At 45.9% G+C, this 27,985-nt stretch overlaps 2 protein-coding genes across 5 annotated transcripts; one reads left to right on the top strand and one right to left on the bottom strand.

Moving 5' to 3' along the window:
* Positions 1 to 16: 16 nt before the first annotated feature.
* On the top strand, positions 17 to 6,457 carry LAMTOR1 (late endosomal/lysosomal adaptor, MAPK and MTOR activator 1). Of its 2 annotated transcripts, none has more exons than XM_012645711.1 (5): positions 17 to 219; positions 4,496 to 4,641; positions 4,890 to 4,967; positions 5,317 to 5,443; positions 5,819 to 6,457. In XM_012645711.1, the coding sequence occupies exons 1-5, from the start codon at positions 178 to 180 to the stop codon at positions 5,909 to 5,911; spliced, it is 486 nt and encodes a 161-aa protein (XP_012501165.1). In that variant the 5' UTR covers positions 17 to 177; the 3' UTR covers positions 5,912 to 6,457. The 2 variants fall into 2 exon arrangements, with proteins under 2 accessions (XP_012501165.1, XP_012501166.1); XM_012645712.1 differs by having other exon boundaries at positions 124 to 219; positions 4,916 to 4,967.
* A 400-nt stretch (positions 6,458 to 6,857) lies between these two features.
* Positions 6,858 to 22,881, bottom strand: LOC105811493 (leucine-rich repeat-containing protein 51). Of its 3 annotated transcripts, none has more exons than XM_012645708.1 (6): positions 22,314 to 22,881; positions 15,346 to 15,429; positions 14,635 to 14,772; positions 9,295 to 9,500; positions 7,772 to 7,920; positions 6,858 to 7,030 (listed from the first exon to the last, which is right to left on the bottom strand). In XM_012645708.1, the coding sequence occupies exons 3-6, from the start codon at positions 14,714 to 14,716 to the stop codon at positions 6,961 to 6,963; spliced, it is 507 nt and encodes a 168-aa protein (XP_012501162.1). In that variant the 5' UTR covers positions 14,717 to 14,772; positions 15,346 to 15,429; positions 22,314 to 22,881; the 3' UTR covers positions 6,858 to 6,960. The 3 variants fall into 3 exon arrangements, with proteins under 3 accessions (XP_012501162.1, XP_012501161.1, XP_012501164.1); XM_012645707.1 differs by lacking the exon at positions 6,858 to 7,030 and adding an exon at positions 7,267 to 7,488 and having other exon boundaries at positions 22,314 to 22,550; XM_012645710.1 differs by lacking the exons at positions 6,858 to 7,030; positions 14,635 to 14,772; positions 22,314 to 22,881 and adding an exon at positions 7,267 to 7,488 and having other exon boundaries at positions 15,346 to 15,373.
* Between the last annotated feature and the right edge of the window lie 5,104 nt (positions 22,882 to 27,985).

Here is a 27,985-nt window from a genome sequence, read left to right as displayed (position 1 = left end):
CGGGGCCGGAAGCCATGGTATCGGCTGAGGCGGCCAAGTAGCTCTGGGATGGGGTAGGCCCGCGGAGGGGGCGGGTGGTTGCTCGCGGGAGGCAGTCACAGGTCATGTGACCGGAAGGGCTCTTGACGGACGCCGTCCCTCCTCGGCTCGGCCTGAGCGCCCTGCCCGACCCCGGCGATGGGGTGCTGCTACAGCAGCGAGAACGAGGACTCGGACCAGGTGCGGCCGCGGCAGGCGGGGCTTGGGAATGAGGGCTAAAACCCTGGGGCATGGGGCCCAGAACGAAACCTGCAGAGGAGTTAGAGCCTGACTGCAGGGCTCTCAGAGTACGGAGGCCTGGAGGGGACATATTACAGAGGGTAGCCGAGCCGGGCTCCTGCCCCTGTTAAAGCCCCAGGTCTCTACACAGTCCCTGAGACAGTCGCCTATCCGGCTCGCTCCCACCCTTTCCACTTCCTCCTACCTTCAAACCTTTACATTTTCAAAGATCCTCAGCCTAGCTCCCCGGAAAACACTCCTTTCCCAGCTTTCTGCGTCTTCTGTGTGCTTGTATTAGCGGGCTGTGCGAATCCATTGTACGGGTGGGTAAGCTGAGGCTCTGAGTTAAGTCTGTCCCGAGAGGAATGAGGAATTTGTCTATCTTCTCAGACCCTAAGGTTAGAGAAGGAAGGTCAGTGCTAGTCTAGGGTCAGAGAAGAACTCTGCAAGTTGGTGGCATTTGAGTTGGCTAGTGAAGGATTTAAGAGATACAGTGGGGACATCAGAACGTGTGGGAATTTGTTTGGGACGCAACAAATCGGATTTAGCTTTGGCTGGATTAGGGGAAAAGAAAGACAGGATGGGGAGTTCATTTGGTTTTGAGTTTACCTGCCTCAGAGCAGTCCCTGCTTGGGACCTAAGGATTTCTCTAGCTAGAGGGGTGCCTGTCCTGAGAATTTGGCTGTAGATAGGATCCTTTTGGACTAGGTTAGGAAGTGCTGCACAGTTTTAAATTCTCCCTCTTCTCCTTGGTGCATACTCACTTCTCTCTACACTTTAATCCCTGCCCTGCCTGGCCTGACCACCTTTGAAGAAGGGGACACCTTTCCAAGGATGAAGTCTCAAGCTGCTGGCCAGTCACATTTTTTTTTTGAGCCACTTACTTTTTTATTGCCTCTAAGCCTGGGTTCTACATTTCAACACAAAGACAGTAGAAAGTAGTAGTAGTAGACACAAAGACAGTAGAAAGGTTTCAAGTAGCGGAGTCTAGTGGGGGAGATGGTCACAGAAATAGATTATATCACTCATACTTGGGAAGTAGTTCTTTTGCAAGTGAAGGTATTTTGGATTAAGGGTTTAAGATTAGGAAGATGTCATTTGTATGGGAGGCATGGTGGCTCCTGGTCCTCAATTCTCCAAACATCCAGTGAACACATACATTTCCTATGCCCTTGCTCAATGCCCAGTACCTCACTTTACCCATCTGTTACAGAAGGGGACAACAATAACCCTGCCTACTGGGAGAGCTGTGGCCTAGTGGGAAATTGTCCCTTAAAGCATAGTATGGACTTCTGCAGGGAATGAGTCAAGAAGCCTTATGAGAAAGGAATACCACCTTCTAGCTGGAAGGGAGAGCTGGACTTTGCTGCTCTCTTGAATCTCCAGTATTCCCTTGATGGGGTCTCCCTTCTGTTCCTAACCCCCAGAGAAAGTGCTTAGTCAGTGCTGGGTGATTTGAGGCCTCATGTAGCAAAAGCCATAACCATTCACCATCCCAAAGTCCCTCTTTCAGCTCTCTTGGAAAGGCCCCTTTCCCACTCTCATATAAAAATAGATGGGCCACACATGACAGATTTCCAAGGGCTTTTCCAGTTATCTCATTTGCCTTTTGCCAAACATCTGTCATACAGGTATGGGTTATGTCTATTCAAAGGTAAGGAAAAAGTTCAGAGAGGCTCCATGATTTAGCCAAGTTGAGAAGTGCCATAGCTGAGGTGTTGTGATGCCAAGCCATGTACTTTATCTATTGGGCCAAGGTGTCTCTTTCAGCCATGCACATAGACCAGGTAGCCAGTCATGGGCAGGCCACATATGTGTCTGTGCTAGGATAAACGGTGAAACCCTAACTTCTGGGTTACGTTGACTCAGGGACAAACCTACCCCATGCTCCACTTTGCCTTTGGGGGTGGGGTGATGTTATTTATCCACTCTAAAGGGGGTAGCCTGACCTCTTCTGAGAGTCTAGGTCTCAGGAAAACAACCTTGTTCTTCACTTGATCTTAGCCAAAAGGCCAAGAAGACATCAACCATGTTCTTTTTTATTTTTTTTTGAGACAAAGAGTCTTGCTCTGTTGTCCAGGCTAGAGTGCTGTGGCATCAGCCTAGCTCACAACAATCTCAAACTCCTGGGCTCAAGCAATCCTCCTGCCTCAGCTTCCCGAGTAGCTGGGACTACAGGCGCTCACCACACACCCAGCTAATTTTTTGTTTGTTTCTATTTTTAGTTGCCCAGCTAATTGTTTTCTATTTTTAGCAGAGACAGGGGTCTCACTTTTGCTCAGGCTGGTCTTGAACTCCTGACCTCAAGTGATCCTCCTGCCTTGGTTTCCCAGAGTGCTAGGATTACAGGCGTGAGCCACTGCACCCGGCCCATCAACCATGTTCTTGAAGAACCCCTGCTAGGGAAGAAACTTCCTGTAGGAAGATCTGTCTGAAATGGGGCTGGAGGAAGGACAGACACATAGGAAGCAAACTTGGGCCTCATATGGAGCCAGCTTTCCTTAGAGATATGTAGTTTCATCTTGGCAAGGATTTTGTCTTTGTAGCTCTTTAATACCAAGCCTGTGTGTTAGGGAGGAGGGTGCATAGGAGTTTAGAGGTATTGGGGCAGAAGCCCACAGCTTTTGGTCTCATGCTGTTGGGAACTGGATCAAATTGCCCAAGGACACTTGGGCAGCCTAGGCTTGAGGAGGAAGAGTAAGGTCAAAAGGCTGGGCCTGCCTAGGGCAGGGCAGGAGGAAGTGGCCCTCTAAAAGGAGAATTACAGAGTTGTGGGCAGGGGAGCTGGGGCCTGTAGCAGGAAAGCCTGTGGTAGGAACTGAGATAGGCTTGAAGGGAAACATTGAAGTCTCGTGGTCTGGCACTGAGCATTGGTGAGTCAGCGTTAGCCAGGACTGCCCCCAGCCTTGGCTTTGTCCTGGGCACCCTGGCTCTTTATGGCTTGGATAGATAGATACCCAGCAGGTCTGCTTATCCAATTTACAGCTGATACAAAGCCAGCAGGGATTTGCAGCTGATGGGCTCAAGGCCCGGTTAAATTCAGAAAGATTACAATAGATTAGAAGAAAGGACAGAAACAGGACAAGGAGAAATAGTTATACAGGAGTGGGGTGACTTGGTTTGGTCTTAGGTCAGTTCTTGGGGTTGCGATTATCAGCACAGGTTTGTAGTAAAAGGGCTGCTGAAAATTTAGAGGCTGCCCAGGCTGCATTAAAAGAGGTGCGGTGGCTTGGCCACAATGGGAACAGCTACATTGTTCAGCTCAGGTCAAGACACACCAGGTGCTCTGTTTGGTTCTGGGAGTCACATACAAAAAGAGCAACAGAGGGCAGGAGGGTAAACATCTGAATAGAAGGGATCGTGCCCTAAGAAGGGAGCACACTTGTACTCTGTGATCCAGAGGCTGCACTGGGATTCCTGCCCTGAGATAATCAGAGGAATGGCCACTGAGAGGTTGGGCTTGCTTTCCCTTGGGGCCTGGGCCCTTGTCTGAACTCTTCAAGGCCTCTCCATCTTGGGAACAGACAGCCTTGCTGGGGAGGCCTGGTCCTCAGGGACCAGGAGGGCCATTCTTGGGCTCCTGACTTGCACTGATTTCCCGTCTAGAGTGTACTGTTTGGAATGTCCCACCTGCTCTGACTTCTAGCCTCCTTATCCTTTCTCCAGCAGGTGCTGGACTATTTTCTGAAGCTCCAGTACTGTTGCTGAATACATGCTCTGAGCTTCAGAAAAATCAGGGGCTCTAGGACTGTTTGGTTCCACCCTAATTCATCCTAGACCACCAACTTAGCTGAGCTCCCAAAGGTAGACAGGCACTGAGTCTTACCTGACATTCCATAAGGCTGGGCACTGTGGAAATTTTTTTTTTTTTCTTTTTTTTTTGAGTGGTGTCTCGCTCTGTCACCTGGGCTAGAGTGCAGTGGCGTCAACCTGGCTCACAGCAACCTCAAACTCTTGGGCTCAAGTGATCTTCCAGCCTCAGCCTCCCGAGTAGCTGGGATTACAGGCGAGCGCCACCACACCTGGCTAATTTTTCTATTATTAGTAGAGATGGGTTTCGCTCTTGCTCAGGCTGGTCTCAAACTCCTGAGCTCAATTGATCCTCCCACCATGGCCTCCCAGAGTGCTAGGTTATTCCTTATAAAAATACGTTAGTGTTTGAAAGTCAGAGCTGGGCTGAGGAGAGAGCGTAGGAAAGGCAGTCCTGGACTGACTTCTCCCCCATGGCCTCTTCTAGGACCGAGATGAACGGAAGCTGCTGCTGGACCCTAGCAGCCCCCCAACCAAAGCCCTCAATGGAGCTGAGCCCAACTACCACAGCCTGCCTTCCGCTCGCACAGATGAGCAGGCCTTGCTCTCCTCCATCCTCGCCAAGACAGCCAGGTGAGTGTCACAGGACCAAGCCTGGGGCAGAGCTCCTCCATCCATATTAAAGGCTGGGATCAAGGGAGCTGGGCCCAGGACACGGGGGATGGGATAGGTCCACTGGGAGAGGTGATTCAGGGTCCAGTCATGCTCTAATGGGCAGGTGGGGACATTGGCGTCAGCCCTGGAGCTGGTGCCTGGACAGTGAGTCCTATTTGTCCCCTTTGGAAGCACCTGTCATGTCCTCTCTGTCTCCTCCCACAAAGCAACATCATCGATGTGTCTGCTGCAGACTCCCAGGGCATGGAGCAGCATGAGTACATGGACCGGGCAAGGCAGTACAGGTGAGCACCTGGTTAGCTTGGGTCCCTTAGGCTACATGGGCACCTCCTCTCCCCTCCATCCCTGTTTTAACTTTGGAGCCTCAGCCCCAGTCCAGGCTTCTCATTTGGGTACACCGCAGGAGACTGACTGCAAGTCGCTTGGGTACCTCTGTAGGTATTCACATCAGCCCTGTTTACCCAGTGACACTCTTGAGGTGGCTGAGGCTGAGGGAGGTGGGCCTAAAGTGAGTTTGTGTTGAGCTGAGCTCCCTGTCATCCTGCTTCTCTGGCCTGAGGGAGTGAGGCTTGCCTGGCTTGTGCGGGACAGACTGTGCCTAACTTCCCACCCCCACCCCTCCCTTTTGGCCAGCACCCGCTTGGCTGTGCTGAGCAGCAGCCTGACCCATTGGAAGAAGCTGCCACCGCTGCCGTCTCTCACCAGCCAGCCCCACCAAGTGCTGGCCAGCGAGCCCATCCCTTTCTCCGACTTGCAGCAGGTAAGCCACCCCTCACCTGCCCCCACCTACCCTTCCCACAATGCCCAGATGTAAGGGTTCACCCACCCTGCCTCAGGGGAGGTAGGGAAGGTGGTGTTAGGGAGCCTGGTAGCCTATGGGCCCCAGCTAACTCCCACCTTGCTCTTTTACTTTTCATATCCTCCCTGTCTCCCCTCCCCCACAACCTTTATTCTTTCTCTCCCCTTTGTTCTTTTCCTTGTCTTTCCCATCTCTTCCTTTCTCTTTGGCTTCCTGTCCCTTATCATTTGTTCCTTTCTCCTTCATCGCCTTCCATTCTCCCATCCCCTTCTTTCCTGATCTCTCCTTCTCACCTGTGTCTCTGTTCCTCTCCTCCCCGTCCCCTCTCCGTCTCAGGTCTCCAGGATAGCTGCTTATGCCTACAGTGCACTTTCTCAGATCCGTGTGGACGCAAAAGAGGAGCTGGTTGTACAGTTTGGGATCCCATGAAGAGAGGGGTGCTTGGACAGCTCTTCTCCTCTCTTCACCCTGTCTCCACCTGCCTCCCCTGGCCCCCAGCCTCACTGCGGCTTATACAGTACCCTACCTAACCTGCTACTAATCACAGAGAAGAATGTGGAGAAGGAGGAGAAGAGTGAGGCTAGAAGCCTGAGCAAGTGAGGATGGAGCAAGGGAGGGTAGAACCGTTTGGGACTGGCTGTTGAAGCCCTGGCCCGGGTGGGGTGGGGGCCAAAAATAATATAGGGCCTGGTATGTCTTCAGTCATTGGGAAAGTGGAGATACCACTGGGGGTGGGGAGGTGATCACCAGGGGACCTAGGAGGATCTCCTCCCCACCCTTTCTCTTGGCCTCAGATTCACTCCTGCCCCCTTCTCCCTGACTTGGTGCTCATATGCACCTCACTGGGGTTTGTGACCAGGGTCTGGATGAGCTTGAATTCGAATGAATTGAGTTTGTATTTCTAGCACCCTGGGTTTTTATGTGTTTTTTCTTTTCGTTTGGTTTGTCATCCTCGATAAAGGAAGTGTATTCATCTGTGTGCTCGTTCCAGCACCTCTGTCCTGCCCACCACCCTACTACATACTTCTGGCTACTCAAGTCCATGAGCAGTGAGATGGGGGGAGGGGGCATCTTCTAGGGGCATTAAAGACAAATGCAGGAGATAAGGGTTCAGGGTGTCAGCTCTGAGCTGAGACTTGGCCTGGACTAACCTCAGATTGTGTAAGATTGTTCTTGTCCCTTCTCCAGTGAAGGGAATACTGTCAAAGGGGAACACTGAACAGACTTGAATCTGAGGCAGCTGTGGCTGTTGGAGGCCCTGCCTCAAGCTCAGTGAAATTACCAACTGTCCCTGGGGCTGGGAGGAGGCAGGTGAGGGGTGATGGCAGATCAGGCTCTTCTGGGAATACCTGATACGGAGTCAGCAAGCAAATGATTTTAAGTAGAAGATTCTTTTTGTCAAATGAAATCTTAAGCAGAATCCCAACATGTAAAACATGCAGTGAAACTACTCTGATCTGATTAAGGTGGGGAGCAGTTCACAGATCACAGCCCACCTTCCTAGCCTGTGATGGAGGCCTATGAGGCATCTCCACACACCCTGGTAGTCTGTGAAGAATTTAGAAATTACTGACCCCAGGATGTCTAAGCTGAAGAGTACAAAGGGGCCCAGAGAGCTAGATAAGTTTTCCAAGGCCATGCGGGAAAGCCAGGTGTCCTGTGTCCCAGTCCAGCAGGCCTTTCCCTCCATTGCCTCCCTCTCTCGGCAAAGTAAGACTACAGCTACAAGCAGTTGCCTTAGTTGGAGGGCATTTATTTATACAAGGTACAAGTGACTTCCGATTTGCTGAACAGCTCAAATCATTTATTGTCAAACCAAGCCAACCATCCTCAGGGCTTTAGGACTGTTGCGGTCCTGGGAAGCTTACAGTGCATTCTGCTTGATCTTGGCCTTCTTGGGCTTGATGTTCATGCGTTTCCAGACTTCAGCTGTAGTGCGGTCTGCTTTGGTGACCCCACTGAAGTCGAGTGTAGTGATACGGGGCAGGGTGCACAGCACATAATGCCTGTGGGGAAGACTTGGGCTGGGGCCAGCCCCCCCCAACCCCAAATTCCCTTCCCCCTCCACTAGTTGCTGCTGTCTTCCCTGACTGCAAGGAATGGAGGGGCTTGAGTATAGTTTGGGGGAGATCAAATTTATCCTGACTGATAGCAAGAAATGCTTAAAAGTCTGCTACTCCCTTCCAAGGTCCGAGCATCACAGAAGAATGGGCTTGGATTTCGTGTCTCTCTTCTCCCTTTCCCTCAGGGGAGCTCAGCTGGACCCCAGCTCTAGGGCAGGGCACTTACCTATACCCCTTCTGCTCCTCCATGGGGTTTCCATGGAGCGTGAGGCTCCGGAGCCGAGGGAGGACAGCCAGCTTGTTCACCTCGCCCAGGCGCTGGATGCTGTTGCCGTGAAGGTAGATGACACTCAGGTTGAAGAAAGTTGTTAGGACCTGTTGGGGAAGGAAACCGAGAGCCAGGCTGGACAGGACCCTGGATCTATGGTCAGGATTGACTCGCAGGCAGAGACGGAAGAATTTGGGAAACAACTTGCCCTCCATCCCAAACCCCACAGCCATACTGTATGACTCTAACCTACTTTCATTTACATTTCAAAGGATACAGGTAGGGCCAGGCGCGGTGGCTCGCGCCTGTAATCTTAGCACTCTGGGAGGCTGAGTTGGGTGGATCGCTCAAGGTCAGGAGTTCGAGACCAGCCTGAGCAAGAGCGAGACCCCCGTCTCTATTAAAAAAAAAAAAAAACCAAAGGATACAGGGGAATCACACTGAAACAGAGCTGTGATCTGAGGGTCTGGGTAACAGTACTGCCACTGACTTGCCAGGTGACTGGACTCCCGTGCCTCTCCTTGAGCCTTAGTTGCCCCTTCACTGAAGACCTTTTTAGCTTTGGTGACTTAAGATTCTATCACAGCAAGGGACAGGAATACAGAGTATCATGCTAGGCATATAAGAGAAGCTTTTAAAATATTAATTAAATTGAGGCCGGGCGTGGTGGCTCATGCCTGTAATCCTAGCACTTTGGGAGGCAGAGGTGGGAGGATGGCTTGAGGCCAGGAGTTAAAGACCAGCCTGAGGAATAGTGAGACCCTGTCTCTACAAAAAATAGAAAAATCAGCCAGGTGTGGTGGCATGCACAGTCCCAGCTATGTGGGAGGCTGAGGCAGGAGGATCACCTGAGCCCAGAAGTTGGAGGTTGCAGTGAGCTATGATGCCACTGCACTCTAGTCTGGGCAACGGAGTGAGAGCCTGTCTTAAAAAAAGAAAAATTAGTTCAATTGAGGTCACTACACCAGCGGAATAGTTCCCAAGTCATGCTCCAAGTCCTTTTCCCTCTGATGGGAATCCTGGACTAGAAGAGGCCAAATTTTGTTTATTTCTTAAAGTGTGAATCTGAGTTCACAAAAAGTAAGTGCTAAACTTTTACTACCTACCTCTTCCACATCAGAACAGCACAAGACTAGGTGCCCAATCACAACAGCTACATTTTACTTCAGCTTCCAATATGCCAGTTGGTTATCATACATTTTCATTTAATCCTCGCAAAACTTTTATGATGCTGGCATATTATCTCCATTTTTCAGACAGGGAGGCTGAGGTTTTGAGAGGTTAGGTAGTTTACCCAAAATCACACTGTAAGAGGCAAACCCAGGATTTGAACCTCCATCTGTGTGACCCCACAGCCATGTGCTTTGGACTATACCATGCTACCTCACTACTTCCCTGATAACGTGGGTGTGGAGAGGCTGGGGGCTGGACAAAGTGGCTGCAGGTTCCCCCTGACTGGCCTCCTAGGGCTAGAAACTCACAGGATCGATGGAAGTCAGGTCATTGAAGGACAGGTCAATCCAGGCCAGGTTCTGTGGGTACACTAGCAGCTGTGAAACCACCTGGTTGAAGTGGTTGAGGTCATTGAGGACATTGTTATTCAGCCACAGGGACTGGGTCAGTGACTTCCCCGTCTTTGAATGCCTCAGTGGTCGTAGCCCTGGCCTCGGCTCCTCGCTTACCAGATCTGTGGGGACAAAGTGAGGCTTGGATATATCTTTGCTTTTCTGGACTTTAGGGAGTGTGAAGGGACAGAGCTGGAAAGATTAGCAGCCCAAGCTATAGCTGGAGGGGCTGGCAGGGCCATAGCCTTGTGCTTGAGTCTACTGTGACCCTGCCAGCCATCAGAATAAGTTGGAACTAAGGGCCAAAGACTTCTATCCCAAACTCTTGGCTTTCCAGGTCACATAGTCTTATGTTTATTGTATCATTGGGTCTTTGTATGCCACCTCCAAGTGGGATTGTGGTGAGGAAAAACCACTCCCATTTTATAAATGAGGCAACTAAGAACCAGAGTTGTTGGGCTTGAACCAAGAGATGATAGTACAAAATCCAGAATTATCTACTGGTATAGAATTTACTTCAGTGGAACACACTCTAATGTCTTCGGCTTCCCTTCCATTAATGTTGAGCACCTATCATGTGCCTGACCCTGGATATACAATGGTGAACAAAACGACAGACTGTGCCAGACTCTATATGAGTAACAGGGCAGGGATAAAACAGACGTTTGTGCCTTGGAGGAGCTGATGTGGACAAGATGGAAAGAAGCTGGCAATCAAGTGTGATAAGGGCAATGTAACAGTTGTGGCAGTTGTGGCTCCTGACCCACTCTGGGAACTCAGGGAACTTCCCCAGGGAAGCCGAAGCCTGAGCTGAATCTCAGTGGCTTAGGAGATGTTCACCAGGCAAAGAAGGGCACGAAGGATGGTAACAGCAAGAGCAAACGTGGGTAGGGGTGTGTAGGTGCATGTGTACACGCATATGTGCAGGCACTGCCCAAGGGAGACAAGGAAAAAGGAAACAGGAGCCCAGTCATAAAAGTCTTGAATGCCAGGCTAAAGATCTTACCCTGTAGGTGATGGGAAGCCACTGGAATGTTTAAAGCAAAAGAGATTATTCAAATTTTTCATTTCAGAAAGATCACTCTGAAGCTTCAGTGTGGAATATGGATTTTAGGGGGTGGGTAGGACCAAAAGACCAATTTGGCTATTTCAGTCATCCAAGCAAGAGATGAGAGGAACATATGGCCAGCATGACTTGATTGACTGGATGAAAAGATAGAAGAATATTTAAGGGTGGTGCCCAGCTTTTTTTGTTTGGGTGACTGGGTGGATGCTAGTTCTATTAACTGATAAGGGATTATAAAAGGAGAAACAGGATTGGGAAGATGATGAGTTCAGGCTTGGCTTTGGTGTGTTTGAAGTTCCTGTAGTACAAAGGTGGAAAAGCCAAGTAGGCAGTTGGATATGAAGGTCTAAAGTGCAGGAGACACAGATGTGAGAATAATTGGCATAGAGTGTGTACAAGTTAGGGAAATAGATGAGATTGCTCAGGGAGAGTAAGGGTAGAGAGGAAAGTCGAGGAGGAAAAGGAGGTCCATTTAAAAAGTTAAATAATCAGGGAAGGAAAGGGTGAACCAGGAGAGAACAGTTTTAAAGACGTTCAGGGAACCTGTAGTTTATATGAGGAGTAAGTTCCAGGGAGATAAGGACCGAAAAGTAATTTTGGCAACTCAGAAATCCCTGGTAACCTTGGTAAGGGGCTGTTTCAATGGAATGGCAAGGGCCTGGGGGCAGAAGCCAGATTGGAGTGAGTTCAAGAGTGAATGGAAAGTAAGGAAAAACAAGCAGGTAGACTAAACAACATCCTCAGGAAGTTTGGCTGAGGAAGAGCGAGAATAGGGAATAGAGCAATGTTAGAACCCCTCAGTATGGAATCCCCCTGACCCTCCACTCCCTTCTTTTTTCTTTTTTTCTTTGAGACAGAGTCTTGTGCTGTCTCCCAGGCTCAAGTGCCGTGGCGTCAGCCTAGCTCACAGCAACCTCAACTCCTGGGCTCATGCCATCCTCCTGCCTCAGCCTCCCGAGTAGCTCGGACTACAGGTGCTCACTACCACACCTGGCTGATTTTTTTCTATTTTTAGTAGAGATGGGGTCTTACTCTTGCTCAAGCTGGTCTTGAACTCCTGAGCTCAAGCGATCTTCCCGCCTTGGCCTCCCAGAGTGCTAGGATTACAGGCGTGAGCCACCGCGCCCAGCCCCCTCTTCTTTTTTAAAATGAGGTTCAGAAAGAGGATGGACCTTGTCCAAGTTCACAGTCAGTGGCAGAGCCAGAAATAGATACCAGGTCTGGCTGAGGTGACTATATTTTTCTCATTGTCTCTAAGCTTTTCGTTACGAGTCTAAAGCTGCCTCTGGGGAAGGAAGTAGTTAGTGTTGCTAGCCAGCTTGTCTCCACTGTCCCTTCAGCTCTCTTACTGGACATGCCTCTCCCTTCCACCTCCACCCAACATTAACTTCCTCTTTTCCTCAGCTGCAGGTCAGGCAGCATCCACCAGATGGCTCTCTGCCTTAGTCTTGGAGTGAGCAGGACCCACAGCTGGGGCTTGAGGTTGCTGGAAGGTTACAGAATGAATACCAGAGCAGAGTACCCCAGCTCATGAATAAACTAATCCTGCCTCCCTCCCCACATCTCCTGAGAACCCTGAAAAGAAATGACACAGATGAGTGAAAATTAAGGTCAAAATAACCTCATATGTTCCTTCTCACAGGCCTGGTAATAAAATAAAATAAAATAAAATAACCTCATATGAACTAGCACCCAGTCTGATAACGTAGCAGCTTGAGGAATGCTACCAAGCATGGGCTGATCCCAAGCTCCAAAGGAGCCACTGGTGGGCTGGAGCTGCTGTTATCAAGGATGGAGTGAGCTGTCCAGGCTGCTACAGGTTACTCATTCCCCTCATTCCACCAAAGCACTACATTGCCTGAGGATCTGTTAAAGCTTCCTTGTTCAGAGTAAGCCAAAGCAGGTCTGAAAATTGGGCCACAGGTACCAATGCTCAGTGAACTGGGAGGGATTTAGCTCCAGAAACACCTAAGGAAACCTCGGAAGGGCTGCCATTGCAACTTTTTCCATGTCTGTCCCCAGAAGGCAGGAGTCAGTATGATATGAAGAACTTCCTTATATCATCTCTCAACCCCATAATGGAAGGGGATGGTAGGTGTGTATGGTGGGGCACTCCTTTAATACTGTAGGTGTATGGGAGGTTAGAGGACTGTTGGGTTGGTGGCAGTACAGATTAGATATCTTCTAAAATCACTGCCATTTCAGATCCTGTGATCCATCTACTGATTAATTTAGCAAATAGTGTGCCAAGTACCCCCAAACTCTACCCCGTCTTCTAACCCCAGCTGTAAATAAGTGTTTCAGAAGCTCCGGGGAACCTGAAGGGACTCAGCCTTTTGGGGCATTGATGTGCCTCACACACACACACACTTAGCAAGGAACACAGTGCCTGGCACATATATATATATGCTTAATAAATAGGCGCTCAGTAAATATTGAATTATTGAATGAAGGGCAGGGCATCTGTATGGATTATGCTTTGTGCTGTAGAGTTACCCTTCATAGTAGTAGCTTGTCTTCCTTCATTCTGAGGACTCCACAGAGTTACGTCTCCTATGGGTAGGAGGCATGCTTCCCTCCTGCCTGTCACTTCAGTTGCCTCCTATATAGCTATTATTGCAGTTAAAACCCTTGTGAGGCCGGACGCGGTGGCTCACGCCTGTAATCCTAGCACTCTGGGAGGCCAAGGCGGGCGGATCGTTTGAGCTCAGGAGTTCAAGACCAGCCTGAGCAAGAGCGAGACCCCGTCTCTACCAAAAAAATAGAAAGAAATTAGCTGGACAACTAAAAATATATAGAAAAAATTAGCCGGGCATGGTGGCGCATGCCTGTAGTCCCAACTAGTTGGGAGGCTGAGGCAGAAGGATTGCTTGAGCCCAGGAGTTTGAGGTTGCTGTGAGCTAGGCTGATGCCACGGCACTCTAGCCTGGGCAACAATGCGAGACTCTTGTCTCAGAAAAAAAAAAAACAACAACCCTTGTGAAACACGGACTACATCAATCAGAAGTGACAAAGTACACAACAAAGATCACAGTGGGTGGGTGTGTGCTCATGAGAGAACAAACACGAGCTACCCTGTGGCTGATGCTAACCCAAGTAGTGCCCTAAATCCAAGCCAAGCTTAGTACCATTTGCCTTCTTCCTGAGCTTAAAGGTGGCAACCAATTGCCTGAGAGAGAAAACCAAAGCCAGACAATGGGTCTATGACAGTGGATGTTAACATATTCTGTGAGGACAGATGTACTGATGCTTTTATGAAAGACTAGATAACAAAAGCCAGGGATAGCAGGATGTGGTGGTGTGCACCTGTAGTCCTAGCTACTCAGGAGGCTGAGGCAGGAGGATTGCTTGAGCCTAGGAGTTTGAGGCTGCAGTGAGGGATGATCACATCACTGCACTCCAGCCTGGACAACAGAGTGAGACCCTGTCTCAAAAAAGTGAAGACTAAATTTAAAAATTAAAAAAAGCAAGGGATGAGGCTCGGCATAGTTGGCTTATGCCTATAATCCTAGCACTTTAGGCCAATGCAGGAAGATTACTTGAGGCCAGGAGTTCAAAAGCAGCCTAGGTAATATAATGAGACCCTGTCTCTATAAAAAAATTTGAAAATTAGCCAAGGCAGGAGGATTACTGCTTGAGCCTAGGAGTTCAAGGTTTCAGTGAGCTTTATGATTGCACCTCTGCACTCTAGCCTGGGTGACAGAGCAAGACTCTGTCTCTAAAACAACAACAAAAAAACACTGGAAGTATGCAGTTTGTTGATAGTAAGACCCTCGTTTTTTACCAGTCAGAAAAAGCTTGTGTATCCAGACAGTGAAGATAGAGTTCTGCCTACTTGCTGGGACTCCACAGCAGCCTGTTTTCTTTTCACTAGTTTCCTCCTCTCTTCAGGTAAAAACAGGAGAATAAAACTACTGGCTGCCATAGAATGGCTTCCCCATTTTCTTACACCTGACTTTCCTGCTGTAGCCTGGGTTCTTTTGAAGATGATCAACTATCCAGAGGCCCCTGGTTCCTTTCAGACTTGCTGCTTTAAAACATCCCCCCACCTAAGACAACAACATCACATCTGCAAGCATATGGGAAGAATGTTTTTAGGCTTTTAAATAGAAGGCTGTGGTTTCTCCCTAGGGATCACACTGGGCCTGCTGCTGCCTTGGTGAGTAGAGTGCTGTGCTCTGGGGGCTGACCTTGGATGACATGGATGCTTCTGAAGGAGTAGTCAAGAGGGGGCTCCTGCACGGAAGTGTTCGTATAGTGCCGTCTGCTCATAGTTCAGGCCATCATTCATCAGGTATAAGCATGTGCCCTGGGAGTCTCGGGTCAGCCTGGGAGGACAGAGAAGGACAGGTGTTTCAAGGACATGGGGCGTCGGCCTTCCCCATAGCCTTCTACCCTCTACTACTCTAGGCCTGCCTAGCTGCATTTCCATTTAAGATAATAATCTTAAAAAACTCATTTGATAGTTATAACATCCATTTCTATTTTCCAGATGAAGAAACTGAGATCCAAAGGGTAAAAGGACTTGCCCAGAGTTAAGCCAATGAGTCAGTTGTGGACTGCAGTCAGTGTCCTCAATCCTACTCTTGAGACCCTTTCTGCTACTCCACAGTAGTTACCATGGACACTATCTTGGTACCTACCCTCTGTTGACATGAACTGGGCTATTCTATTGCTTAACAAACCCCTGGGGGCTTGCACTGAATCTGGTTGGTGTCTGACAGCCCTTCTCAGTTTGAGCCAGCTGGGGATTTGCTACCTTCTCTCCTCAGCTTGTCTGTCAGCCCCATTACCTTTCCATCCAAAGACCCTACTTTCAGCCACATCCTGAAAGTAGTCACACATATATTAATATAAACACACACACACACTCACATAAAACCAGTCTACCTCTCACTCACCTGTCACTGATGCCTGAAACTCCACCATTAGGGATTCATTCCTTTGGGTTTAGGGATTGTTCCCTGTTAAAATGGAAATCCTCCCTGAGAGGGGTGAACACAATGTTGTTATCAGTCTTTGCAATGAGGTGTGAATCATCTTACCAGATCCTTTCCAAATTCTTAGCCAAAGTAAAGCTGAGGACAGGTTTTTCTGGAGACTGGAAAGAGCCATGAGACTACTACTCACCTGGGAGGAAGAGAGGTGACAACACACTTTACCAAGGGGTTTGTATGTGAATCATACAAACGTAAGACAAACAGACTGACAAGGACAAAGATTTCTCTGAGTCTACCTCCCTTTTCTGATTCCATCCACTGCTGTCACCTCTGCATTATTACTTCACCCGCTTTCCAAAAGGATTGGAGTTTACAATAATAACACTCATAAGACAGGATGATTTGTAGAGTAGTGCTGTCCAACAGAAATACAACATGAGTCATAAGTACAAGCCACATATGTGTAAAATTTTCTGGTAGCCATAAGAAAAATGAAACAGGTGAAGTTAATTTTAATAATATATTTTATTTAACCAAATATATCCAAAATATCACTCAGCATGTAATCAATATTAAAAATTATTGAGATATTTTACACTTACAACACATCCCAGTTTGGATTAGCTACCTGTCAAGTGCTCAGATGCCACATGTGACTAGTGGCTACCATATTGGACAGGCAGATGTAGAAAATTAAAAATGGAAGAGAAAGATCAGAAACTGGATTAAAGGAAGAGCAAAATGTACCAGGGACTTTAGGAATCTAAGCCTATATTTAGCTCTGAAATCCCTGGAAGCCAAAATAAATCAGGGAAACCTTGGGATATGCATTTCTCATCACTGGGTTCAAAGAAGAATTACTTGTATGCAGAAACAATGAAATTGGCAAATATTCTTAAAATGGAATTTTTGTTAAAAAACAAGGACCTGATAGCTTGTAACTCAATTTAAGCTTAATTAAAACAGTTTAAGTAAATTCCTTGTTTGGTGATTTAACATATGTAAGGATAGAGTTTAACAAGTTTAGAGGACTGGAAAGCCTCTAGCTCTCAAAAAGTAGCAATTCCAATGGGGAAGTGTTGGCTTGAGTCAATTCACAGCTAAATTCTTTGTTATTGACTGGCCCTGTGGGCATGGGCTGTTGATTAGGTAGGCCTGAATCTTTTAGATATCAGATCTATAGGCAGACAACAAAGAACACATTATTCTTTTAGAAATAGAGGAACCTGGCATGTGTTTTGCAGAAGTAGAGGAACCTAGTTTAGACAGATGTCCATCCCACTTCAGCACCTACAACAGGGCCTTTGAACAAGATTGGATACTTTTTCAAAGTAAATCTGGGTTGGGACCCCAGAGTTCTGCATCACTGAACATGGATTTTGGCTTAAAATACTAAAGGACAGATTTTTACTGTTAGTTTCCTTGACCATTAGAGGAACCCAGTACAGTTCCTAAGAACTTCGGTTTTGTTAGCACTGGCTCCTGATGCATTTTCTGAATGAGTTAGTATGAAAAATGGTACCTCAAGGAGCTGGATAAATTTGCTGGTAGGAAAGGGTTATTAGTCTTCTCCATCTAAACAGTAGCCCAGGGGTAATCACTCTGTGATTCTCCCCATGTGCACGGTAAATAAACCTCTTCCTCTTATTAAAAAAACAAAAACAAAAACAGCCCAGGCTGTGAGCTAGTATTGTGTCTTATTTAACACAGAAACTGGTTTACAACAGGTACTCAGGAAATGTCTGTGGGATGAATGAATGAGAAACTGCCAAGTAAGATAATTTCTGTTTTGGGAGAGTTGATGCTAAACTGTTCTAACAATTGGTTCCAGGTTCAGCTGTTTCAGTCCACACCTCATTCACAGTAAGATATTCAGTTCAATTCTGCAAACATTTGTTGAGTGCCTGCTGCCCTGTGCCTGACCAGAAGGAATAAAGCCAAGATACAAATAATAGAACCCTGTCATGAGTACAGAAAGAACTGCTGGGTTTCTATTGATTGTGGCAAACCAGCCTGATTCCAGTTCCAACTAACAGCTGCCCACTTAGTGAATACTCTCATGTTTCAACACTCAGCTCTAGTGTACCCTCCTCTATAAAGCCTTTCTTTTCCAGATAAAATTGACCAATGTGCCCTGTGTTAGATTGATTGCTTTGATGATCCCTATTCATGGTCTTTCCTGTATCCATCCCTTTTTGCATATAACTTTATAGTTCCATCCCACTCTGATGCTGGGCTCAGCCACGTGACTTGTTTTGGCCAGTGGAATATTGATAAACATGAAGCAAACAGAAGCTTTAAGAGGGGGCTTGCCCTCTTGCTCTTTGCCAGTGCCATGAGAACATGGCTGGCCTGCTGGAGGGATATGACAGATGTGCAGGTAAGAGACATATGAAAGAGAACCAGTGATCCCAGCTGAAGCCATCTTAGATTAGCCTACGGTCAGCCTACCACCAGTGACGATTAGGAGAGTCACCCAACCCACAGATGACTGTAGACACATGAGTGAGCCCAGTCAAGACCAGAAGAACCATCCAGGTGACTCAAAGATTTAGAAACAATAATAAATGCTTATTGTTTTAAGCTACTGTGGCTTTGCATGGTTTGTTACACAGCAATAGCTAACTGATGCATACCCCCACTGTACTTTGAACAAAATTTTATCACAGCCTGTTTTCTCATTTGTGAAATGGAGACAAACCCTACCATGAGAACTGTTGTATATCCTGCAGCAGATGCTCAGTAAATGAAAGCAGTTCTCTCCGTACTCATTTCTTTATAACCTACTTTCTATTCCCTCCCTGTAAGTTTGAGGACTGGGACAAGAAGTCAGACTTCCTCTCTCTGCCCACCATTACCCTACATTGAACCTGGCAAAAGATGCATATTCACTAAAGGCTTGATGGACAAATGAATACATGGAAAAATGAAAGGAGAAATGAAGGAATAAATGGTGTCTTCAAGCTGTTGCAGCGGTCCCCAATCTTTATGGTACCAGGGACTGGTTTCATGGAAGACAGTGTTTTCACAGATGGGGGTGGGGATGTCGGGGCAATGATGGTGAGCGATGGGGAGTGGCAGTAAATACAGACAAAGCTTCGCTCATTCACCCATGGCTTACTGCCCACCACTTGCTGCTCGTTGTGTGGCCCAGTACCAGTCTGCAGCCCAGGGGTTGGGGACCGAAGATATAGAGGACCTGACGGCTGCAGAGAAATGACAAGGCCTTAATGCTGCCTTGCTCACTCCTGTGTCTGTGTTTTTGGAATCAGTCTTTCCCAGCTGCTGGTCTGGCTTATGACCAGGAGACGGGTCTCAGCACCTTTATCTCTCCAGACTGAATGACCTGACAGGATGAATGACAGGGTAGGGGCACACCTGCCCTATTTTGGAATTCCAAAATTCCAACTGATTTTTCTTTTCCAAACAGCTAAACATCTTTAATTGCCTTTTTTTATTGTAATAGTTAACATGATAGCTGAATAAAGTCAAACATAAAGAAGTATATCAAGGAGAAACTGAAAGTCTGAATGTCCATTAACAGTTTGGGAATATAACCTCCTAGAATGCATATATAATAAGATTATGTATATATTTTTAAAAATACTGTCTATTCCTTTATAAACCTATTTTTTCTTTTCAAATTGTAGACTTCCTTACCCTTTTAATAGCTTCAGAATATTCCATAGTATGTATCATACTTGAACATTATTTACTTAATTTAACTTTATTTAACCAATCCCAAATTGACAGAAATTTGTTTTCAGTTTCTGGAAATTACTAACAACTGGAATTTGATTTGTTGCTAGCCTATTCCTGCCCTCTCTCAGGCAAGTAGCAACATGATGGCACAGGAAGCTTTAAGGAATAATCAGATGAGATCTGACAGGAAATTCAACAGCTTGGCCTAGAGAGTTTCTGTTTATTGGCTACAGGTGGAAGAAAAATCAAATGCCATGAAAAATCTGCCACATAATCTAATATATTCTGGGAGATTATATTCCCAGGTTTCAAAGGGAAGCCAAGATTCAGCCTGGATCCTGCCCACCTCTCTACTCCCATTTCTTATCCTCACCTCCAATTCTGCCATCCAGGCAAATGCAACTATAGTAACTTCCCTGCACCTGCCTCTGGAACAGTTTCTCCTTCCAGCTTTCTCTGCTTGGAATATAGTTTCTTATTCCTTCCTTTTGCTTTGCTAATTCTTTTTTTCTTTTTTGGAGACAGAGTCTAGCTCTGTTGCCTAGGCTAGAGTGCTGTGGTGTCAGCCTAGCTCACAGCAACCTCAAACTCCTGGGCTTAAGCAATCCTTCTGCCTCAGCCTCCCAAGTAGCTGGGACTACAGGCATGCACCACCATGCCCGGCTAATTTTTTCTATATATTTTTAGTTGTCCAGATAATTTCTTTCTATTTTTAGTAGAGACAGGGTCTCGCTCTTGTTCAGGCTGGTCTAGAACTCCTGACGTCGAGTGATCCTCCCTCCTCGGCCTCCCAGAGTCCTAGGATTACAGGTGTGAGCCACCTCGCCCAGCCTGCCTTGCTAATTCTTACGTCGGGGCTCAGCTCAGGTTTCAACTTTTCTTCTTTTTTTTTTTTTTTTAGGGACAGGGTCTTGCTACGTTGCCCAGGTTGGAATACAGTGGCATGACCAAAACTCACTGTAACCTTGAACTCCTGGGCTCAAGCCATCTTTCTGGCTCAGCCTCCCAAGTAGCTGGGACTACAGGCATGCACTACCACACTTGGCTAATTCATTTATTTAATTTTTTTGTTTGTTTTTATAGAAACAGGGTCACACTATGTTGCCCTGACTGGTCTCAAACTTCTGACCTCAAGCAGTCTTCCTGCCTTGGCCTCCCAAATGCTATGATTACAGGTATGAGTCACCACGCCCAGCCTAAGTTTCAAGTTTTCTGAGAAGCCTACCCTTATCCCCAAATCTGGATGTGGAACTTCTCTTCTGGGCTCACGTAACACCCTATACTTATTGCCATGGTAGCACTCATAACATTATAATTATCTGCTTTTACTATTTATATGTCCATAAACTCCACCAGGACAGGAACCATGTTTTTCTCATAGTGGTGGCAAGTAATAGGTGCTTAACAAATACATAAAAAATTGCAACTGAGTAACAGTATAAAGGAGAGGGACATGAGGTTGCTGAGCAATCATCTTCAGGAATGACTTCCTAAAGAAGTAATTGGGAGAAATCTAAAGGATAAGTATAAATTTACCATAGCAGGGAGCAAAGATGAGCATTCCAGGCAGAAGTAACAGCTATATGCAAAGGTTCTATGGTGGGAGGGTACTTGAGAGAGGAGGTATGGTTAGACTAGAGGCTGGAGACATGGTAGTAATAGGAAGCCACAAAGTATATATTTAAATAGAAGGTGGGTGGGGAGAGTGAACAATATCAGATTTGCATTTGGATGGATTACTTCCACAGTATTTAAAATGGCTGGGAGGGAAGGCAAGAAAGATGTGATGACTAGATAAAACAGGAAGTTAAGCTGGCAGGACTTCATGATAGACGGGAAAGGGAAGATATATTAAAGATAACTCTCAGGGTTTTGGCTTGTGAATATTGTGGATAAAGGTGGGAGCATTGGAAGAGATCCAGGCTCGGAGAGGGTTGCGGTGCATAGAAATTATGAGTTCAGTTTCTGAAATGTTGAGTTTGCATTGCCTTTGAGATATCCTGAAGGAGATGTCTTGGTGGCAATTGGCTATACAGACCTGGAGGTCACAGATGAGGGCTGGGCTGGAGATACACACTTGTGTATATCTGCATACAGTTGGTAAATGAAGTTGCGGGTGTAGATAAGAGTACCCAAGAGGAGAATATAGCCTATGGCAGGAAACAAGCATAGAACCAAGCCTGGAAGAACTATGAGATAGTCAGTGAACCAATCAAGGCCAGGTGGCTGCCAGCCACAAGCCAGCTAATCATGGCAGCTTCATACACGGGTGCTGTGTTAGCCAGATTGCTTCCTGTTTAGTTTAGTTAACAATGTTCAATTCCCATTGTCTTCAGTCTCTCTAGTTCCTTCTCCCCATTAAAACTTTCAGGGAAGGATGTGAAACAGTGCTAAAGCTATAGAGGTAGCAAGCTCAAGCTAAAGAGACTTGGTTGGAAGTTGGAGAACTGGGTTCTAGTTCTAGCTCTGTCACTGATTTAGTGTGTGGCCTTGGACAAGTCACTTCTCCTCTCTGGGTTTCAGTTTTCCAATCTATGAAATGGGGATAAATATCCTTGACTAAGAGCTGTTATGTTATCAAAAGACTGTGAAAGCGCTGGGTAAGTTACTAAATGTAATAGATTTGTCAGGAGGACTGTAAAAGGAATGAAGCTCTAACTGTAGAGCTTCAAGAAGCAGACCATGGAGGAGGTGTAGGGAGAAGAGGTAATTTGGGGACAGTATCCTTAATGAGTGTGTGTGGGAGAATCCTGCAGAGTCTCTGAGAGGGGGTCTTTCTTCTTGGAAGAGGAAGGAAAGAGGCACTTCAAGCCCCATCAGGTCGCCTACATCTTCAGAATTAGGGACTATGATTTACTCTAATGCTACTCCTGTGTCTTGAAGAGGGTCTCAGTTCCTCCGAGGAAAACCAACCCCATGTCTGAGGGCGTTTCAGATTTCCCAGGGTGAATCCAGGACTTGAGGTATCCGTATTTGGGGGAGCCCATGTTTGCTTTGGGGAGGCTCTTAAGCAATCTCGAATCTGTATGGTATGTATCTCAGCTGCCTTCCCGTTCACTGCCCCCATATGCGTGTTGTGACTTGTTCACTGTGAAAAGGGGTGAGCGTTAGTGGAGGAGATCTCAGGTCCCCGAATTGAGAAGTTCCTAGTCTTTCCGTGGTGCCCCTTCCCTCTCCTTAGAGCTCTTGTTCCCTAGAGCAAGTTTCCTGTTTTCCCGCCGACTCACCAGCAGTTGCTTCCCCTCCTGCCTCGGCGTCCCACTATCTCAGGGTTACTCGGCGCAACTCCATGGCAACTATCGTCGTCACCACGTCCAGGCCAGCGCCGTAAGTGCTGCCGCGATGCCTACCGGGACCTGTAGTTCTTCGGGTCGCGGCTACAAGGCCGCGGGTAGTGCTGGGATTTGAAGTTCCCTTTGCCTTCATGTTCAGGCCAGGGTCCGGAAACAGTGACACCCCTTCTCCCTTCCCAGTGGCCCTCACACTTCCTTTTCCCGGGTCCTCAAGCGTGCCCTGCGTACGACAGCAGCCGATAGGGGCCAATCAGAGGGCGGTGCGAGGGGGTGGGGCCATAGTTTAAATTAATTGTGCGCTCACAGCACTGGCGCGAGCCCGGGACGAGGTGTGTGATCCGCGGGAATCACTAGACGAGGCGGGAGCGCGCGGCCAGGTAACCGGCGCGGGCCCGCGGCTGGCGTGTGGTCTGGACGCCCGCAGGGATGCCCAGGCCTAAAGGGGGTGCTGGAGAGGCCGGTGCGAACGGAAAGCCTCCTTCTTAACAGTCTGAGAGGGGAGAATCTATGGGGGTAAGGTTTGTAAGGAGAGGAACAAATGCGAGGAGGAGGAGCTGGGGATGGCTGAGGGGGAGGGTCTGTTTGGGGGCGTGTCCGTGGATTTATGTCTGAGCACGTCAGGGGTAAGGGGTAGTGCAATTTCCTGATAGCCTTGTAACTGGGGGGTCCTGTAATGGAAAGTCCTCGCCTATTATTATGAACAATAGTAGTAGTACAGTAGTAGTAGTACAGTAGTAAACATTTTCCGAGCACCAACTACGTTTCTGGCACTGTGCTACACCTTTTATAAGGCTCATCTTTTTAATCTTCTAACAGCCTTATTAAAGATGGGGACCTTAAGGTTTATAGTGTTTAACTTGGCCATGGTTACATAGCTAGTGCGAGGTTGGCTATACTTGGGATTTTGAGGGTTGAGCGTAAATGATGTCGGGGGAGGGGTTTGTGAGGGTGCGCGCTGTGTTGAACTAGTCAATTTATTTTCAGCCTCACTTTTCAAATATGTAAACAATGATCTTACCTGCCTAATATACTTACTGAGGTGGTTGTGAGGATCAAATCAGGGAAGGTGATTCATGCAGGCACCTTAGAGAGTACAAATTTTTGACTACAAATGATGTGACTATGTGAAGGCTGTGGGTGGGAGAGAGCCCAACCGGGTTGATGCTTCCTCCGTTGAATACCTCTTTTGCTTACCTCTGAGGTAGCACTTGTCATCTGGTGTTCTAAGAGTCTCTTTACATATTTGTCTGCCTTTGTAGATAAGGAGAGACTGGTTTTTTTGTCACTGTATCCTGATGGCTGATGTGGGATTTGAGACATGTCATGACCATTAATGTATATTAATACTTTAGAATGATGTGTTTTCTTGGGCTGAAAAGGGGATAGGAGTCTGGCTTTTCCGTCTTCACTTAGTAGCTTTTGAACCTCAATATTAAGCTAACCTTGCCAGGTGTGGTGGCTCACACGTGTACCCAGCAACTCCAGAGGCTGAGGCAGGAGGATGGCTTGAGGCCAGGAGTTTGAGACCCTCCTGGGCAACATAGTGAGACCCTGTCTCTAAAATATTTTTTTTTAAACTTAACTGGGCATGGTGGTGCGTGCCTATAGTCCTAGCTATTTGAGAGACGCAGAATCAGGAAGATTGCTTGAGCCTGGAAGTTCAAGGTTGCAGTGAGCTAGAATGGAGCCACTGCACTACAGCCTGGGCAACGGAGCGAGAGCCCCATCTCTAAAAAAAATTTTTTTTAAATAAAAATAAATTTAAAAAAATACAAAAGAAAAAAATAAATAAAGCTAAACTCTTTTCTGGAATGGCACTGCCTCCTGAACATGTGATTTTATTTACTTGCTTTAATCCATGCTTTCCTCTCTCTGGTGCCTGGTCTTGTGTTTCCAAAGTTCTGGGTTGTCAAGTGTATTACTCTGTGGTGGGCAGTAACCTTTGATGGTATGTGAGTTGGGGCTATCTTGTGGAGATCTTTACTGCTGTGAATATGTGGGAACCTGGCGTGAGCATTCAGATCAAGTAAGGTAGCTTTCAGTCAGCAAGGATGGGTGTATGTGTTCCCTCCCTCTCTGTTTCTTTTTTTTCTTTTTTTAAATTTTTTTTCCTGCAAATTCTTCCAGATCCTAATCTCCCTGTCTGTTTCTGTGTGACATTTTCTCCTTTAGAGGAAGAAGCACATACTTCTCTGTAAAGCTTCCGAAATACTCTTTTCTTGGCCCATCAAGCAAATGATGACTAATTGTAATGCCTCAATCCAAGTCTAAAGCCAAAATCTGTACTCTCCAAAAGCTAGAAGATCTTACCTGAAAGCTCATTAAGAAACGTTTCTATTTGGAATGTTCTTTTTTACTTGTGGAATATGGAAGTGGGAAGAATGCCCTGAACTAAGCCTCGAGTTCTAGAACTTAGGATGAGGGCAAAGCCCTGCCTCAGATTCTGGAACAGAGTTAATCAGGGGCTGTTTTGAAAGCTGTGTCTAATTGGCAAAACTCTATGGTCAGAAGGTATATTGAGGGTCATTTAATTCAGCCTCTTACACTAAACATATCAAAAGATGTTGTCGAGACTCAAAATGAGTACTTCCAAGAATGAGATAATTCCCAGAATTAATCCTTCTCAATGTTGGAACAATTCTAATTAATGATAATTTTTGTTTTGTGTTGTTAGTGATTATTTTGTTTTACCCATATATGTTTATTGTTTGTTTCTTCACCATTCTTTTTTATACTTTGTTTCTTCCCTTTTCGTTGAATAGATGTATACATCCTTTAGATGTTTACTTCAGTGGGGATCTGTTAGTGGTAAACACTGTATTAAAAAATACTTTATTTCATCTTCAGTCTTGATTGATAGCTTAACTGGGTGGCAGGGTTCCAATTATTTTCTCTGAGCACTTTGAAAATGTTATTTTATTGAAATTCTGGCTTTTTATTGTTAACTCTTGTGAACTATGCTCATTGCTTCTCTGTCATTTGGCTAAGATCAAGTGGAGAACTATGCTCACAATTTAACTATTTTATTGTAGGTAACCTGTCTTTCTCTCTGGTTGTTTTTAAGATCTTCTTTGTTGTTATTTGTGTTCTGCGGTTTTATTACATGGTGTGAATTTAATTTTATTTTTCCTATGGATATCCAAACTGAGATTTTGTATCTTTCATCAATTTTGTAGAAATTCCCAGTTGCTACCTCTTTAAATAGTGCCTCTCCCAAGATCTCATATTTAACTGATGTTGGATGTTCTTATTCTGTCTTCCACATCTCTTATTCTTTCTTTCATAATTTACATCTCTATCTTTCTGTGTTAACTTCTGGGTAATTTCCTTATATGTATCTCCTAGCATACAAATTTACTTTTCAGGTAGGTCTAATTTGCTTTTTGAATCCCTTATTTTTATTAGCTAACTTTCTCATTTCTTTCTTTCTTTTTTTTTTTTTTTTGAGACAGAGTCTCACTCTGTTGCTCGGGCTAGAGTGCCATGGCGTCAGCCTAGCTCACAGCAACCTCAAGCTCCTGGGCTCAAGTGATCCTCCTGCTTCAGCCTCCTGAGTAGCTGGGACTACAGGCATGCGCCACCATGCCCGGCTAATTTTTTCTCTATATTTTTAGTTGTCCAGCTAATTTCTTTCTATTTTTAGTAGAGATGGGGTCTCGCTCTTGCTCAGGCTGGTCTCGAACTCCTGAGCTCAAATGATCCACCCGCCTCAGCCTCCCAGAATGCTAGGATTAGAGGCGTGAGCCACCGCGCCCGGCCTTAAGTTTTTAGAGGTATAGTCCTGCCATTGGTTGTAACTGACACTTGCTTTTGATATTATCTCAAGTACTTTGTAATTTTGGATTGTGAGCTCATCTTCAGAGGAGCATCATCTGTGGTAATCTTATGTGGCCTGGGTTGAGGTCAGTTTTCTAAAGAGCTTTTTATTTTTTTCAATCAAGTTTGTTTAGGTATAATTTATGTACCATAAACTTTTTTAATCTAAAAAGAGTTTTAGGCTGGTCCAATGGTAGTGGGTTATCAGAACGTATTAACATTAGTGTCACTAAAGTTGATATATAACTCCCCAATGCTAAATTTTACTGGCTAAAAAAAAAAAAATAGTTTTGGCAGATGTATACACGTGTAAAAAATGACCACAGTCAAGATCTGAGTATTCCATCATCCCCAAAAGTTTCCTCATGCTTCTTCATCTATGTTTCCTTTCACCCTGGTCTCAGGAACTCTACTGATCTGCTTTTTATCGTTACATGTTAATTTGTGTTTTCTAGAATTTTATATAAATGAAATATTACAATGTATGTTCTTTTGTACCTGGCATCTTTCATGTAGCATAATTTATTTGAGGTTTATCCATTCAGTTACATATATCAGTCATTTGTTACTTTCTATCGCTAGGTAGTATTTCATTGTATCGCTATATCATATTTTGTTTATCATTCACTGTTGATGGAAATTTGAGTCATTTTCAGTTTTTGGCTATTGTAAATAAAGTTACTGTGAGCATTCATGTTCAAGTCTTTGAGTGCACATGTATTTTCCTTTCTTTTTGTAGTGGCATGGCTGGGTTATATGGCAGATGTATGTTTAATTTTTTAAGAAATTGTCAGTTTTCCAAAGTAGTTGTGCCAGTTTATGTTCCTATAAACTGAATGCTCCAGTTGCTTCATATTCTTGTCAACACTTGATATTGTCAGTCTTTTTAATTTTAGCCACTCTCACAGAGGTATAATAGTATCTTATTATGGTTTTAATTCATTCATGTTTTCCTGATAACTGATGATGCTGAACATCTTCTCATGTGTTTATTGGCTGTTTTTATTTCTCCTAGAGTAGCTTTGTGTTTACTTCTGGTGGGCACTCCAGGCTTTTCCCAGCCTGGAACCAAAATGCTTGTAATTTTGCTCTGCTTGTAGATTTCTAGGCCATAAATGTTGTATAAAATTGAACTCCAAATCCACTTGTATACATACTTATGGTCTTGAATTCCTAGGCTTTTTCTTCCTACTTCATTAGGTGAGCAGGGCAAACTTCTTTATTTCCCTGTGGACAGATTTTTTTCCTTAGCCTGTCTTTTTGCTGGGTACAAACTTGTGGGTGTCAGCCTCTACAGGGGGATCTCAGTTGTCTTTTGTGGGCTTAAGATCTATCTCCTGGACCTATAAGCGTGCCATAAATTCCTCACACTGCTAGGATAGCTATGCCATCAGCTCACTAATCCAGTTTTCATTTCTTTGTTTCTGGTTCCTGGGATTTCCCTTACTTTCTTGTGAGCTCAATTTATCTATGTGTCAGTTTGGATCCATTCAGTAAAACAGAAACCACACAGTAGTTATTTTAATAGAATGAACTCTATAATAAAGGAAACTGGTTTAAACCCTTGTTTGGAGGGCTGAAAAAGCAAAAAGGGAATTTTAAAGTAACTTTGACATAAATACAACCTTATGCAGCTTTCTCATCTGGGACTGAAAAATAAAGGGAGGAAGGTTTGGGGTTATCACAACCTAGAAGTCTGGAGAGATCTGGAGGAGCTGTACCCAGATTCTCTGAGGAGAGGGTGTTGCTTGGTGCTGCTGGTTTCTCAGGAGCTCACAGGAGGGGCCTGG

This window comes from Propithecus coquereli, unplaced genomic scaffold (assembly GCF_000956105.1).
Source record: "Propithecus coquereli isolate 6110/MARCELLA unplaced genomic scaffold, Pcoq_1.0 Scaffold235, whole genome shotgun sequence".
In the NCBI taxonomy this organism is placed as follows: domain Eukaryota; kingdom Metazoa; phylum Chordata; class Mammalia; order Primates; family Indriidae; genus Propithecus; species Propithecus coquereli.
This window is presented reverse-complemented; position numbering and strand designations above follow the sequence as displayed.